At 44.1% G+C, this 14,923-nt stretch overlaps 1 protein-coding gene across 1 annotated transcript in view; it reads right to left on the bottom strand.

Moving 5' to 3' along the window:
- Positions 1-14,923, bottom strand: part of LOC140478531 (anoctamin-7-like) — a 97,485-nt gene that overhangs the window by 5,335 nt on the left and 77,227 nt on the right. Inside the window, exons 19-23 of the mRNA XM_072571790.1 lie at positions 14,655-14,791; positions 10,520-10,725; positions 6,913-7,061; positions 4,806-4,896; positions 168-287 (exon numbers count right to left, since the gene is read on the bottom strand). Coding sequence (XP_072427891.1) covers positions 168-287; positions 4,806-4,896; positions 6,913-7,061; positions 10,520-10,725; positions 14,655-14,791 — 703 coding nt within the window. The remainder of the gene's footprint in view (positions 1-167; positions 288-4,805; positions 4,897-6,912; positions 7,062-10,519; positions 10,726-14,654; positions 14,792-14,923) is intronic.

Raw genomic sequence — 14,923 nt, 5'->3', positions numbered from 1 at the left:
AGTGTACAAAGTCGCCATTTCTGGCGCCATCAGGTGTTCTTGTCAGATTTCACGACTGAATTATGCATGCCTTCATTTGCAGAGAGTGACATTGCAGTCAATGATATTCTTAATCAAACCAACAGACCCATCTCCTGCATATTGCACTGATTCCTCTGTGCAATTACCTGGTTCTCAGCCAGAGCTTGCTTTGCCAAGTAGCGCTCCCTCTTCACTTTAATTTCCACAGATTCAGGGATGTCTGGGACCAGCAAGTCAATCAGCCGTACAATGAAGAATACCACATGCTGCCAGAGAGATAAGAAAGGAGGGAGTTTAACTGCGAGCAGTGCTTTCACTGGATAACAGCAAAGCATCTAGATGTTGCTGAAAAGGTCACACTTAACCTCTCAATATTACGTTCAAACTTAATAGATTAAGCACTTATGATTACCCAACAAAACGTTTGTGTGTTAAATTATCTGGAATTTATGTTTGTGAGTTTCTAATCATGTTTAACTCCATGCCTGATCCCATTTTGCTCCATGTCTGATCCAATTCTACATTGAGTCAGGTTCCGGTTTCACTCTTTGTCCATTGATCTTGAGCAGGGTGTTTAAAAGGCTGATATTTCACTATCACCCCATGTGCAGCAATCAATATGAATTTCACTTATATTTTCCCGGAAATACATCCAGGGATGTTGTTTGGGTGGAACTGAGAAATAAGAAAGGGATGATCACCTTATTGGGATTGTATTATAGACCCCCAATAGTCAGAGGGAAATTGAGAAACAAATTTGTAAGGAGATCTCAGTTATCTGTAAGAATAATAGGGTGGTTATGGTAGGGGATTTTAACTTTCCAATCATAGACTGGGACTGCCATAGTGTTAAAGGTTTAGATGGAGAGCAATTTCTTAAGTGTGTACAAGACAATTTTCTGATTCAGTATGTGGATGTACCAACTAGAGAAGGTGCAAAACTTGACCTACTATTGGGAAATAAGGCAGGGCAGGTGACTGAGGTGTCAGTGGGGGAGCACTTTGGGGGCCAGTGACCATAATTCTATTCGTTTTAAAATAGTGATGGAAAAGGATAGACCAGATCTAAAAGTTAAAGTTCTAAATTGGAGAAAGGCCAATTTTGACGGTACTAGGCAAGATCTTTCGAAAGCTGATTGGAGGCAGATGTTTGCAGGCAAAGGGACGGCTGGAAAATGGGAAGCCTTCAGAAATGAGATAACCAGAATCCAAGGAAAGTATATTCCTGTCAGGGTGAAATGGAAGGCTGGTAGGTATAGGGAATGCTGGATGACTAAAGAAATTGAGGGCTTGGTTAAGAAAAAGAAGGAAGCATATGTCAGGTATAGACAGGATAGATCAAGTGAATCCTTAGAAGAGTATAGAGGAAATAGGAGTATACTTAAGAGGGAAATCAGGAGGGCAAAAAGGGGACATGAGATAGCTTTGGCAAATAGAATTAAGGAGAATCCAAAGGGTTTTTACAAATATATTAAGGACAAAAGGGTAACTAGGGAGAGAATAGGGCCCCTCAAAGATCAGCAAGGCGGCCTTTGTGTGGAGCCACAGAAAATGGGGGAGATACTAAATGAATATTTTGCATCAATATTTACTGTGGAAAAGGATATGAAGATATAGACTGTAGGGAAATAGATGGTGACATCTTGCAAAATGTGCAGATTACAGAGGAGGAAGTGCTGGATGTCTTGAAACGGTTAAAGGTGGATAAATCCCCAGGACCTGATCAGGTGTACCTGAGAGTTCTGTGGGAAGCTAGAGAAGTGATCGCTGGGCCCCTTGCTGAGATATTTGCATCATCGATAGTCACAGGTGAGGTTCCAGAAGCTGGAAAATGGAAAGCCTTCAGAAATGAGATAACGAGAATCCAGAGAAAGTATATTCCTGTCAGGGTGAAAGGGAAGGCTGGTACGTATGGGGAATGCTGGACGAGTAGAGAAATTGAGTTTTAATTAAGAAAAGGAAGGAAGCAGATGTCAGGTATAGATAGCAGATCTGAAAATGTGTTGCTGGAAATTCTCAGCTCTGATCTCCAGCATCTGCAGTCCTCACTTTCTCTTTATAGATAGCAGATATCAAGTGAATCATTAGAAGAGTATAAAGGCAGTAGGAGTATACTTATGAGGAAAATCAGGAGGGCAGAAAGGGGACATGAGGTAGTTTTGGCAAATAGAGTTAAAGAGAATCTTGGGGAGGTGTAGTTTTAGTTGTATGTATCACATTTCAGCTCTATTGATGCTCCACTGTTAGGTTTATCCAAAAGAAAGCCAAGGTAGTGTGGCTAGGAGAATGCCAGGAATCTTTTGAGCAGTTAAAAGCCATCTTGATTGATGGACCCATGTTAGCTTCACCAAATAGCATGAACCTTTTCAAGGCAATAATTAACATTTGTGATTTATGGGGGTGTGGGTGGTTCTGTTATAGAAACATAGAAAATAGGTGCAGGAGAAGGCCAGTTTGCCCTTTGACCCTGCACCACCATTGAATATGATCATGGCTGATCATGCAATTTCAGTATCCCACTCCCTCTTTCTCTCCATGATTCCCTTTAGTGGCACAAGAGTCACATCGAGCGCCCTCTTAAATGTATCTAACGAACTGGTCCCAAGAGCTTTCTGTGGGAGAGAATTCCACAGGTTCACAACTCTCTGAGTGATGAGACTCAGTCCTGAATGGCTTACTCCTTATCCTTAGACTGCGACCCCTAGTTCTGGACTTCCTCAACATCAAGATCATTCTTCCAGTCACATAAAAGTGGATACATCCGCAGGACCTGATCATGGGCTGAGAAGTGGCAGATGGAGTTTAATTCAGATAAATGTGAGGTGCTGCATTTTGAGAAAGCTAATCTTTGCAGGACTTATACACGTAATGGTAAGGTCCTAGGGAGTGTTGCTGAACAAAGAGACCTTGGAGTGCAGGTTCATAGATCCTGCCTCTCTTTTGCAGCACTTGTAGCCTTGTATGCTTTACTGTTTCAAATGCTAATCTAAATAGTTCTCAAAGGTATTGAAAATTCCTCCTTTACTACCTTTTCAGGCTGTGAGTTCCAGATACCTATTATCTTCTGTGTGAAAAGACGCTTTTCCTCAGATCCCCTCCTGCTTCTTACTTTGAAACATCCCCTCTAGTTATTGACCCCTCTACTAAGGAAGAAAAAAAAAACCTCCTTATCTAACCTATCAATACTTCTTAATAACTTTCTACTCCTCAGTCAGGTCCCCCTCAGCTTTCAGTGCTCTAAGGACAGCAACCTGAGCCAGCTGAATCACTCCAGACCAGGCAATATCTTGGTGCATCTCCTCGCCATCCCCTCTAGGGCAATTACATCCTTCCTAGAGTGTGGGGACCAGAACTACACACAGTTACACAGCTCCAATCACTGATGTATTTCTGCCTGTGTCAGCATCCTGGTTATCATCCATACTCCATTAACAGTTAACATTATTACCAACATAGATAATCTGTTTCAATGATGCTGATTAAGGAATAGATACTGGCCACTGGTACTAAAGACAGCTCCCCTACTTGTCTGTGAAATACTGCAATGGGGTCCTTTACAACCAGCTGAAGTTTAACATCTGATCTAACCTGAAAGCCAATGCAGTGTTCTCTGGATTGTCAGCTGTAGCTCATGTGCTCAAGTCAGACAGTGGGATTTTAACCTGGGACCCTGCAGTTCAGAGGTGACAGTACTATTCACTGAGCCATGACTGACACAAACCATGGGGTCTCTATTCACACTGAGTGACATGAAGGTAATGAAACACAGACAAAGTATTGAGACCTGACAACTAATCAGGCCACAGCTAGAATATCACCAAAGAATCCCTACAGTGTGGAAGCAGGCCATTTAGCCCATTGAGTGCACACCAACCCTCCGAAGAGCATTTCGCACAGACCCACCACACCACCCCCGTCCCTGCCTACACTATCCCTGTAACCCTACATTTACTCTGGCTAATCCACCTAGCCTGCACATCTTTGGACTGTAGGAGGAAACCAGAGACCCCAGGAGAGAACATGCAAACTCCACACAGACAGTCAGTCATCAAGGGTGGTATCAAACCCAGGTCTTTGGCACTGTAAGGCATCAGTGCTACCACTGAGCCACTGTGTTACCTTGGTCACCTCACTTCTAGAAGGATGTATATGAAAATCTTTGGGAGAATATAGAGGAGATTAACCAGAATTGGTGCAAAAGGGCAGTTTTAGCTAAATGGTAAGTTTGCAAAAGCTGGGCTTGATTTCCTTGGATCAATGAGATTCATCAGGGATCTTATTGAAATGTTACGACAAGTTTGAATAAGGTCAACAAAGAAAATGGCTCCCATTGGCTGACGGAGACACAGATTTAATGTTTTGGGTAAGAAATGTGTGGGAAATGTGAGGTAGATGGAGACAGAGGCAAAGTATGATCTTTAAAGGAATTTGGACCGGCATTTGAGGGAAATAAATTTTCAGGGCCAAGGGGAGTGAGCAGGGAAATGAAACTGGATTGTTCTGCAGGGAATCAGCATAGAGTCAATGGGCCAAATGACCTCATTTTGTACCACTGTGGCTCTTTGAATGTAAACACTCTTTCCTTTCCGTTCCCTTTTGTGGATCAGATTAAACCTTTAAGAGTAAAACTGATTGTCTGACTGCAGGGTCTGTGCTGTCTGAAACATGTAGGTGTCAGTTCCTAAATGTACATCTCCAAAGAGCTCCTCCCTGGGTTCACAGATCGATGGCCTTGTTCAGAACATCAATTACATTCCCCACGTAATACAATCAAACCAACTCACCTCAAACACAAAGACAAATGCCAGACGAATTGCCAATAATTTCCAGTATGTCAGACTAAACTCACCACTGGGATCCCTGAAATCTCGGTACCTGTAAATCAGCAAGCACACACACGTTATGGGTTGCCAACTACTTTGGGTGAAGAGTCAACTGCATTATTTCTGTGTTCCCCTTGTGCCAGGAGACACCATCCACAAGGCACCAGTCAGGAGTGTGATGGAATATGCCCCAATTGCCTGGATGAGTGCAACAACACTCTAGAAGCTCGATACCATTCAGGACAAAGCAACCTGCTGGATTAGCACCACATCCACCACCTTCAATATTCACTCCCACCCCCATCAACACAGAGTGGGCCATCTACAAGGTGCACTGCAGCAACAAACCAAGGGTTCTTAGACAACACCTTCCAAACCTGCAATTGCTACCAGAACAGGGGAGGGGCAACATGGCTAACTGCTGCTTCTAACTTGTATGTTCACCACCCAGCAGCAGCAGCACCAGCAGCAGGTTGTCAGAGTAGGTATGTGTGTGTGTGAGAGAGTGCTTCAAATTGGAGCCTCCCTCTCTCAAACTTTCCAAAATGGGAAACAAAATAGGATGTTTGCAGATGGGGGGCAATTGTGGAGGGTGTGGGGGTGAGGTTTGTCCCCTTTGGAGCAGCACTTCGCAGAACTCAGGTGGCCGGGGGTGTGGGAGCTGGGGGTGTTGTGGTAGGAGGAGCAAAGCAGGCCTTAAAGCCGCCTCATCACGTCTGCCCCCTGGGGGTCAAGTCCAGCATCTAAACTGTCCTCCGTTCCCTCTAGGAATTACCTGTTGGCTCCCTTCAAATTGGTCTCAAGTGGTCCTTATGGTCATGTAAGTGTCTACACCGCCACAAGTCCAAATCCCACATCTGGGAAAATAGTCCAGGGCAGGAGCCGGGGAGTCAGAATGCCAGTCGCCAGTTTCCCACAATGACTCATATTCTGATGCTGTGGAAATACTTTGGGGTGTAGGAGTGGGTAGACGGAGTTTGAAAGTGGGAGACTGACCAACTGGAACTGAGTTCCAAACCCAGGGAGCTGGGCAGGGGGTGATCCAGGACTCCGTCTGAGAAACGTCTCCAATTGGGCTCATCTCCACTAATTCTGCAGCCTTCCCATTTCCACCGATGGTCCCGATACCACTGATTATCTGGCTCTCCTGTGCAGCAGGTTCTTAATTGGTAAGGACATGGGGAGAAGGCGGGAGAATGGGATTGAGAAACCTATTAGCACCATGATCGAATAGCAGAGAAGACTAGATGGGCCAAATGGCCTAATTGTGCTCCTCTACGTTACAGTCTTAACAGGAACTGCACTATGACCGTTACCTGAGCAAGGTAGACGTTGTAAAAGATAGCCATCTCATACTGGAAGTGATGGAAGATGCCATGCAAGGTGGAAATGATGGCCCAATGGTTTTAGCTGGTCATTTGGGTAATCGCCAATTGCTTGTTCCAAGCTTCCTGCCGGGTCTGAGGCTGGAGAGCTGGAGGTTACCATCAGGCCCCGTTTCAGAGCTGAGAAATGGGCTTACGTCAAGAAACCCCTCCCACACAACTTCCTTTGAGTCAAAATTCAGTTCTGGAGTCTGTTGCTGAGGAAAGGAGGGACAAATATATTTGATGAGCTTTCCTCCCACAGCCCACGCACACCTTCCTGGACCTTGAACACCAGTCGCCATTTCACGTCCTCTCACAACTCGTACACCCTCCCCCTATAATGGAGCCTTTCAATCTCCCAAAGGCAGCCCATAAGGAGCAGCCCCTCGGGTCTGCCCCACTCTTCAATGAAATCATGGCCAATCTGAAAATCCTCAACTCAATCCTTCACAACGTTCCTGATCCACTTACTGATTAGACATCTGTCTATCTCAGCCTTGAATATTCCCAAAGGATGAAGAAAAGCCCAGTCTCTGCTGTTGCATTGTTGCCTCTGAGGTAACACCCAGTCTACTCTCTGCCCCAGCAGCACAGCGATTACTTATTCCAGTGGAGTACTTGAAACAGCTCAGAGCCAGCTTGAATTTGATGTTCCTGTGTTATAGTCTCTCTTTAGGTGCCTCACCCTTTCCTAGTCTTACCTGCATGTGATATTGCTGTGCTGCTGGTTGAAGGATGTGCTGGTTGAATGTGCCAAGGTGAAGTCGGTGTATCCAGTCAGATTATTCTGGTGCACATACTGGTAATATTGACGAGGCAGAAAGTCTGAGGTGAACGCAATCAGAAATGCCTGTGGGAGGGGAGTGTGTTGCATGTAACTATGGCACTCAGCACTAGGTCAGTTTGATTTTGTTATTGAGCAGCTGGTTACACATATTAGAAACCCGCCCCCCCCCCCCCATCCCAGTCAGATGGCCCAAGGAGGCAAGTAGCGAAATATTATGTCACGTCAGCAGAAACTTGTCAAAGAGCCGGGATTTCAGGAATGTCCTAAAGGGGAGGGATGAAAATATGGGAGCTGATGGCTTAGCTGACAATAGTCCACGAATGACAACCAGAGACATGTGACCCAGGGACACATGATCTAGGGGCACATCACCTGGGGACATGAGATCCAGGGACACACCATCTGGGGGCACATAATCTGGGGGACATGTGACCTGGGGACACACAATGCCAGCGGACACACGATCTGGGAACACTTGAACTAGGGACACGTGATCTGGGGACATGAGATTTGGGGACACATGATCTGGGTACATGAGATCCCGAGATGTGATCCAGGAACATGCGATTTGGGAGCACACGATCCAGGGACATGCAGTCATGGGAACAGGTGATCTTTAGGGATACACAAAATACAGATTTAGAGGAATGCAGAGATCTCGAGGTAGGGATTATGTGGCGGTTAATGTTTCTTCCAGGCTGGTGGGCTGTGCACAGATTGCTCCTTTAAGCCCTCACACGTGCAGAGACCAAAGACACTGGCTTCAATTGTCTCAAAAGTGAACTGAAGGAAATTTCAATTTAGCCAGTGCTGGAAGCTGGACAAGCAGAAGTGGTGGGAGCATCAGAAGAGGTGCTGGTGAAATAGAGTTGACTGTTGACTGTGCAATGTTGGGGTCAGGGGCAGGTGCAGCAAGTAGCTGAGAAATAACCAGGGACTAAGGATGGATCACCAAGGGACACCAGAGCTAACAGTGCAGGAGTGAAGTCATTGCATTTAACTCTCTGGCTGGAGGGATGAGACTGGAACTTGGTTCACCAGCTAGTGGAGAGAAATCGGAGGATACAGAGGGATAGTTGCGAAGAGTCACTCTCCACAAGGATGTTCTTTGGGATTTGATTTATCAATGCTGGTTAGGGAGGAGCAAATCTGGGATTGTGAGAAAGTGGGTTAGGAAGGTACCGACTTGCTCTAACAGGGGACAGGCAGGTTGAAGAAGACAGAAGGTTGCAAACATAAATGCTAAAAGTATTTTATTTTAAGAAGACTTGTGACAAAATTAAAAGGGAGCATCTGAGGAGACTGAAGGGAGACATTTACTTATTGGAGTTTTGCTGGAAAGGGAGATACATTGCAATGGTTTTTCATCCTGCACTCATCAGGATAAGTGCAAGGAAACCACATTTCACCACGATTTTCTATTGAAGGGAAAAGAGCTGGTAGTTTAACAAGTCGACTCTGATTTGCCAAGGTGCTGCCAAAGGGGTGTCTAAGCCCATGAGCCCTTATATAAAGCCCTTTTTAGTTTTACAGTCTGTTCTGATATAATGCAATAGTTGTGTTCCCCTCGCGATCCCGCATTATAAGAAAATTGCACAATAGCAGCACCACTGAAACCAATGGGACCGGATTCACATTATAAACAATACAGGGAAGGAAAATTCGCGTTCTACAAACAATGGTCTAAATTCTTCAATCGTGTTATACCCAATTTGCATTGAAGAAATGCGCATTAAAGCAAAACCAACTGTATTTCTTATTTTCTTAACCTATAATTATACTATGTATATATATAATGTGGCATAACCTTTTTCTTTATTTTCTCTATGTTTGTACCTAAGATCTGTACCTAGGTACTTTGTACCTAAGATGGCGTCGTGTAATTATGCACTTTTCACTGTACTCTTGTTCTTTTGTAATTTAGGTACATGTGACAATAAACGTAATTCTATTTCTGAGTGATTAAAAAATGCACTTTTCTTTTTGTGTGCAGAGAACATGTCCTTACTTGTGAAAATACACACCTTTGTTTTGAATGAAGTAAGGACATGTATCCGAATGAAGGAAGGACTGTGAGAGCAATACAGAGATATGGCATTGAGGGTGAGTTGGAGGTTTGGATTAGGAATTGGCTCTCTGGAAGAAGACAGAGGGTAGTAGTTGATGGCAAAGGTTCATCTTGGAGTGCCGTCACTAGTGGTGTTCCGCAAGGATCTGTTTTGGGACCATTGCTGTTTGTCATTTTTATAAATGACCTGGAGGAAGGGTTAGAAGGTTGGGTGAGCAAGTTTGCGGATGATACGAAAGTCGGAGGAGTTGTAGACAGTGAGGAAGGATATGGCAGGTTACAGCGGGATATAGAGAAGCTGCAGAGCTGGGCAGAAAGGTGGCAAATGGAGTTCAATGTAGCTAAGTGTGAAGTGATTCACTTTGGTAAGAGTAATAAAAAGATGGATTACTGGGCTAATGGTAGACTACTTGGTAGTGTGGAAGAGCAGAGGGATCTTGGTGTCCATGTACACAGATCTCTGAAAGTTGCCACCCAGGTAAATAGTGCAGTGAAGAAGGCATATGGCGTACTGGCTTTTATTGGTAGAGGAATTGAGTTCCGGAGTCCTGAGGTCATGCTGCAGTTGTATAAGACTCTGGTGCGGCCGCTTCTGGAATATTGTGTGCAGTTTTGGTCACCATACTATAGGAAGGATGTGGAGGCACTGGAACGGGTGCAGAGGAGGTTTACCAGGATGTTGCCTGGTATGGTAGGAAGATCCTATGAGGAAAGGCTGAGGCACTTGGGGTTGTTTTCTTTGGAGAAAAGAAGGTTTAGGGGTGATTTGATAGAGGTGTACAAGATGATTAGGGGGTTAGATAGGGTTGACAGTGAGAACCTTTTTCCGCGTATGGAGTCAGCTATTACAAGGGGGCATAGCTTTAAATTAAGGGGGGGTAGATATAGGACTGATGTTAGGGGTAGGTTCTTCACTCAGCGAGTCGTAAGATCATGGAATGCCCTGCCAGTAGCAGTAGTGGACTCTCCCTCTTTATGGGTATTTAAGCGGGCATTGGATAGGTATATGGAGGATAGTGGGTTAGTGTAGGTTAGGTGGGCTTTGATCGGCGCAACATCGAGGGCCGAAGGGCCTGTACTGCGCTGTATTGTTCTATGTTCTATGTTCTATGTTCTATGTTAACGATGGCAAATTTCCTTCCCTAAATGACATTGGTGAACCAGATGGATGTTAAGCTTCACTGTCAGTATTACTGAGACTAGCTTTTAATTCTAGATTTATCAATAAAAAATATTCCGCAATTGAAAGCCAGTCTAAGTGTGACCATTCCTAATGAAGGGCTCATTCCTGAAATGTTGACTCTCCTGCTCCCTGGATGCTGCCTGACCTGCTGCGCTTTTCCAGCGCCACCCTTTTCAATTCTGATCTCCAGCATCTGCAGTCCTCACTTTCTCCTAAGTATGATCATTGTCAATTATCATGAAAAAAGGAGACAGATGCTGGGATACTCACGTTACTTAATATCGCGAACATGGTGATGGTTTCCAGAATGTTGAACCAGATCCCAATCTCCTGAGCTCTCTCCACGATTGGCCGCCTGTATTCACACACAAACTTGTTGGCATCCAAGCGGATTTCTACCCAATTATTGAGAAGGGCAAACAAAGGGGCCAATGGGCATGCAGCGACAAAGATGGTGATGAATCCGAACTGCAGGACTGAACATTGAGAGACGGTGACCATCGTTGTTAGAATGTGCCTTGGAAATTAAAGAACCAAATTGCATTTGCAAAGCACTTCCTCTGGATCCTCTAAATTGCCTCACAAGCTGTCTGCATAATTTGCCTACAGGACAATGGTAATGGGGGAGAAGACAGCACCCATTTTGTTGCACTATCAACAAATAAAGTGAATGGCTAGTCAATTTGTTTTTATTTGTGTAGCTTTAAGACCATGAGAGATTTAGCCAATTGGATACTCTGACAATCTCAAATGCATCTCCGGCCCGTCGGCAAGAAATCAGAACAATGTGTTGCCTCCTTGGTGCCAGGATCAAGGAAATCTCGGAGAGAGCGCAGAACGTTTTCAAAAGGGAGAGGGACCAGCAGGAGGTCGCTGTACACATTGGAACTAATGACATAGGAAGGGAAAAGGATGAGATTCTGAAGGGACAATATAGAAAGTTAGGCAGGCATTTTAAAATGAGGTTCTTGAGGATAGTAATATCTGGATTGCTACCAGCTAGTGAGGGTAGGAATAGGAGGATAGAGCAGATGAATGTGTGGCTGAGGAGCTGGTGCAGGGGAAAAGGCTTTGCATTTTTGGATCATTACCTCTTCTGGGGTAGAAGTGACCCGTACAAGAAGAATGGATTGCACCAAAATTGGAAGGGGACTAATATACTGGCAGGGAGATTTCCAAGAGCTCCTCAGCAGGATTTAAACTAGTAAGGTGGGTGGGTGGAACCCAGGGAGATAGTGAGGAAAGAGATCAATCTGAGACTGGTACAGTTGGGAAAAGAAGTGAGTCAAACAGTCACGGCAGGCAGGAACAAAGCAGAGAACAAGGTAGGATTGACAAATTAATCTGCATTTATTTCAATGCAAGAGGCCTAACAGGGAAGACAGGTGAACTCAGGGCATGGTTAGGAACATGGGACTGGGATATCATAGCAGTTACAGAAACATGGCTCAGGGATGGGCAGGACTGGCAACTTAATGTTCCAAGATACAAATACTACAGGAAGGACAGAAAGGGAGGCAAGAGAGGAGGGGGGAGTGGTGTTTTTGATAAGGGATAGCATTAAGGCTGTAATTAGGGAGGATATTCCTGGAAATACACCCAAGGAAGTTATTTGGGTGGAACTGAGAAATAAGAAAGGGATGATCACCTTATTGGGATTGTATTATCGACCCCCAATAGTCAGTGGAAAATTGAGAAACCCCAAGTTTGTGAAGAGATCTTAGTTATTTGTAAGAATTATAGGCTGGTTATGGTAGGGATTTTTAACTTTCCAAACATAGACTGGGACTGTCATATTGCTAAGAGTTTAGATGGAGAAGAATTTGTTAAGTGTATATAAGACGATTTTCTGATTCAGTATGTGGATGTACCTACTAGAGAAGATGCAAAACTTGACCTAGTCTTAGGAAATAAGGCAGGGCAGGTGACTGAGGTGTCAATGGGGGAGCATTTAGGGGCCAGCGACCATAATTCTATTAGTTTTAAAATGGTAGTGGAAAAGGATAGACCGGATATAAAAGTTGAAGTTCAAAACTGGGGGAAGGACAATTTTGATGGTGTTAGGCAAGAACTGTCAAAAGTTGATTGGAGGCAGATGTTTGCAGGTAAAGGTGGATAAATCCCCAGGACCTGATCAGGTGTACACTGGAACTTTGTGGGAAGCTAGGGAAGTGATTGCTGGACCCCTTGCTGAGATATTTGTATCATCGATAGTCACAGGTGAGGTGCCGTAAGACTGGAGGTTGGCTAATGTGGTGACACTATTTAAGAAAGGTGGTAAGGAAAGGCCAGGGAACTATAGACCGGTGAACCTGACATTGGTGGTGGGCAAATTGTTGGAGGGAATTCTGAGGAACAGGATTTACATATATTTGGAGGGGCAAGGACTGATTAGGATAGTCAACATGGCTTTGTGTGTGGGAAATCATGTCTCACTAACTTGATTGAGTTTTTTTGAAGAAGTAACAAAGAGGATTGATGAGGGGAGAGCGGTGAACGTGATCTACATGGACCTCAGTAAGGCGCTCAACAAGGTTCCTCGTGGTAGACTGGTTAGCAAGGTTAACTGACATGGAATACAGGGAGAACTAGCCATTTAGATACAGAACTGGCTTGAAGATAGAAGACAGAGGGTGGTGGTGGAGGGTTACCTTTCAGACTGGAGGCCTGTGACCAGTGGAGTGCCACAAGGATTGGTGCTGGGTCCTCTACTTTTTTTCATTTACATAAATGATTTGGATGTGAACATAGGAGGTATAGTCAGTAAGTTTGCAGATGACACCAAAATTGAGGTGTAGTGAACAGCGAAGAAGTTTATTTCAGAGTACAAAGGGAGCTTGATCAGATAGGTCGATGGGCTGAAGGGTGGCAGATGGAGTCTAATTTAGATAAATGTGAGGTGCTGCATTTTGAAAAAGCAAATCAGAGCAGGACTCACACTTAATGGTAAGATCTTTAAAAGGGACCTAAGGGGCAACTTTTTCTTGCAGAAGGTGGTGCGTGTATGGAGTGTTGCTGAACAAAGAGACCTTGCTGTGCAAGTTCAAAGCTCCCTGAAAGTGGAGTCACAGGTAGATAGGATAGTGAAGAAGGCATTTGGTATGCTTTCCTTTATTGGACAGAGCATTGAGTATAGGAGTTGAGCTGTCATGTTGTGGCCATACAGGACAATGGTTTGGCCACTTTTGGAATATTGTGCGCAATTCTGGTCTCTTTCCTATCGAAAGGATATTGTGAAACTTGAAAGGGTTCAGAAAAGATTTACAAGGACATTTCCAGGGTTGGAGGATTTGAGCTTATTGGGGGAAGCTGAACAGGCTGGGGCTATTTTCCCTGGAGCATCGGAGGCTGAGGGGTGACCTTATAGAGGTTTATAAAATCTTAGGTGCATGGAAAAGGTAAACGGTCTTTTCCCAGGGATGGGGGAATCCAGAACTAGAGGGGCATAGGTTTAGGGTGAGAGGGGAAAGATATAAAAGGGACCTAAAGGGCAACTTTTTCACACAGAGGGTGGTACGTGTATGAAATGCCTTGCCAGAGGAAGTGATGGAGGCTGGTACAATTACAACATTTGGAAGGCATCCGGATGGGTATATGAATAGGAAGGGTTTCGAGGGATATGGGCCAAGTGCTGGCAAATTGGATTAGATTAGGTTAGAATATCTGGTCAGCATGGACAAGTTGGACCGTAGTGTCTGCTTCCATGCTGTACATCTCTATAACTCTAAATAAAGTTATGATCTATCAAGCCAGATGCCTGTCTGCGATCTGACTTGTCCAGTAATAATGTCAGCTGGGATCTGACTGTGAAGATGTTTCTCCTTATGTCTCTAATGCTGATTACTTTAAATCTGTGCCCTCTATTAATCATTTTATGAGGGGAAACAGTTTCACTGTCCCAAACCTTTCCTGATTTTGAAAATAACTATCCCATCTCTGAAGAAAACAGTCCCATATTCCCCAACTGACTTGAGTAACTGAAGTTCCTCAGCTCTATAACAATCTCTGTGAACTTTCACTCTCTCTATTGTCTGCACGTTCTTCCTAAGGTGTGGTGCCCAGAACTAGACATAACATTCTAGTTGACACTTAAGCAGTGCTTCATATACATTTAACATACATTTTTGGTTTTGTATTTTCTGCTCACATTAATAAAGTCCAATATATTATTGTATATGTAATTATCCATATCTCAACATGTCACCCTTAATAATTTATACACATTTACACACAACTGCCCTGTTCCTGCACCTATTTTGGAGTTGTATCCTTTATGTTATATTGTCTTCCATGTTCTTCCTACCAGAATAAATCATTTCTCATATCCTGAACTCTTCCTTCACTTCAGGATAAACCATGCTCTGATTTCCATCACAATCTGTTAGTGTTTTAGGGAGCAACTTACCCATTTCAAGATACTCATCAAAGAGCCCTTCATAGACCAATTGTTCATAATCCCTCTCCCATGGATTTTGGATTGGAATGGACTTCTCTTTGGCCGTGCCCTTCAGTTTCCGTTTCTGCCACCAATATTTCAACTTCCTGTTCGATGAGAAACACAACAGAATCCAAGGTTAAGCATCCAAATGAATGCTAGCTCAAAGTCAGATCTGAGGAGTTACTTCTGGCATAGTGAAATGTTAGCTGCTTTTATTTATAGCTTCCTAACATTGC

The sequence above is a fragment of the Chiloscyllium punctatum genome, chromosome 6, assembly GCF_047496795.1.
Source record: "Chiloscyllium punctatum isolate Juve2018m chromosome 6, sChiPun1.3, whole genome shotgun sequence".
Lineage (NCBI taxonomy): Eukaryota > Metazoa > Chordata > Chondrichthyes > Orectolobiformes > Hemiscylliidae > Chiloscyllium > Chiloscyllium punctatum.
The sequence above is the reverse complement of the archived record's forward strand: the minus strand, read 5'-3'. Positions and strand labels throughout refer to the sequence as shown.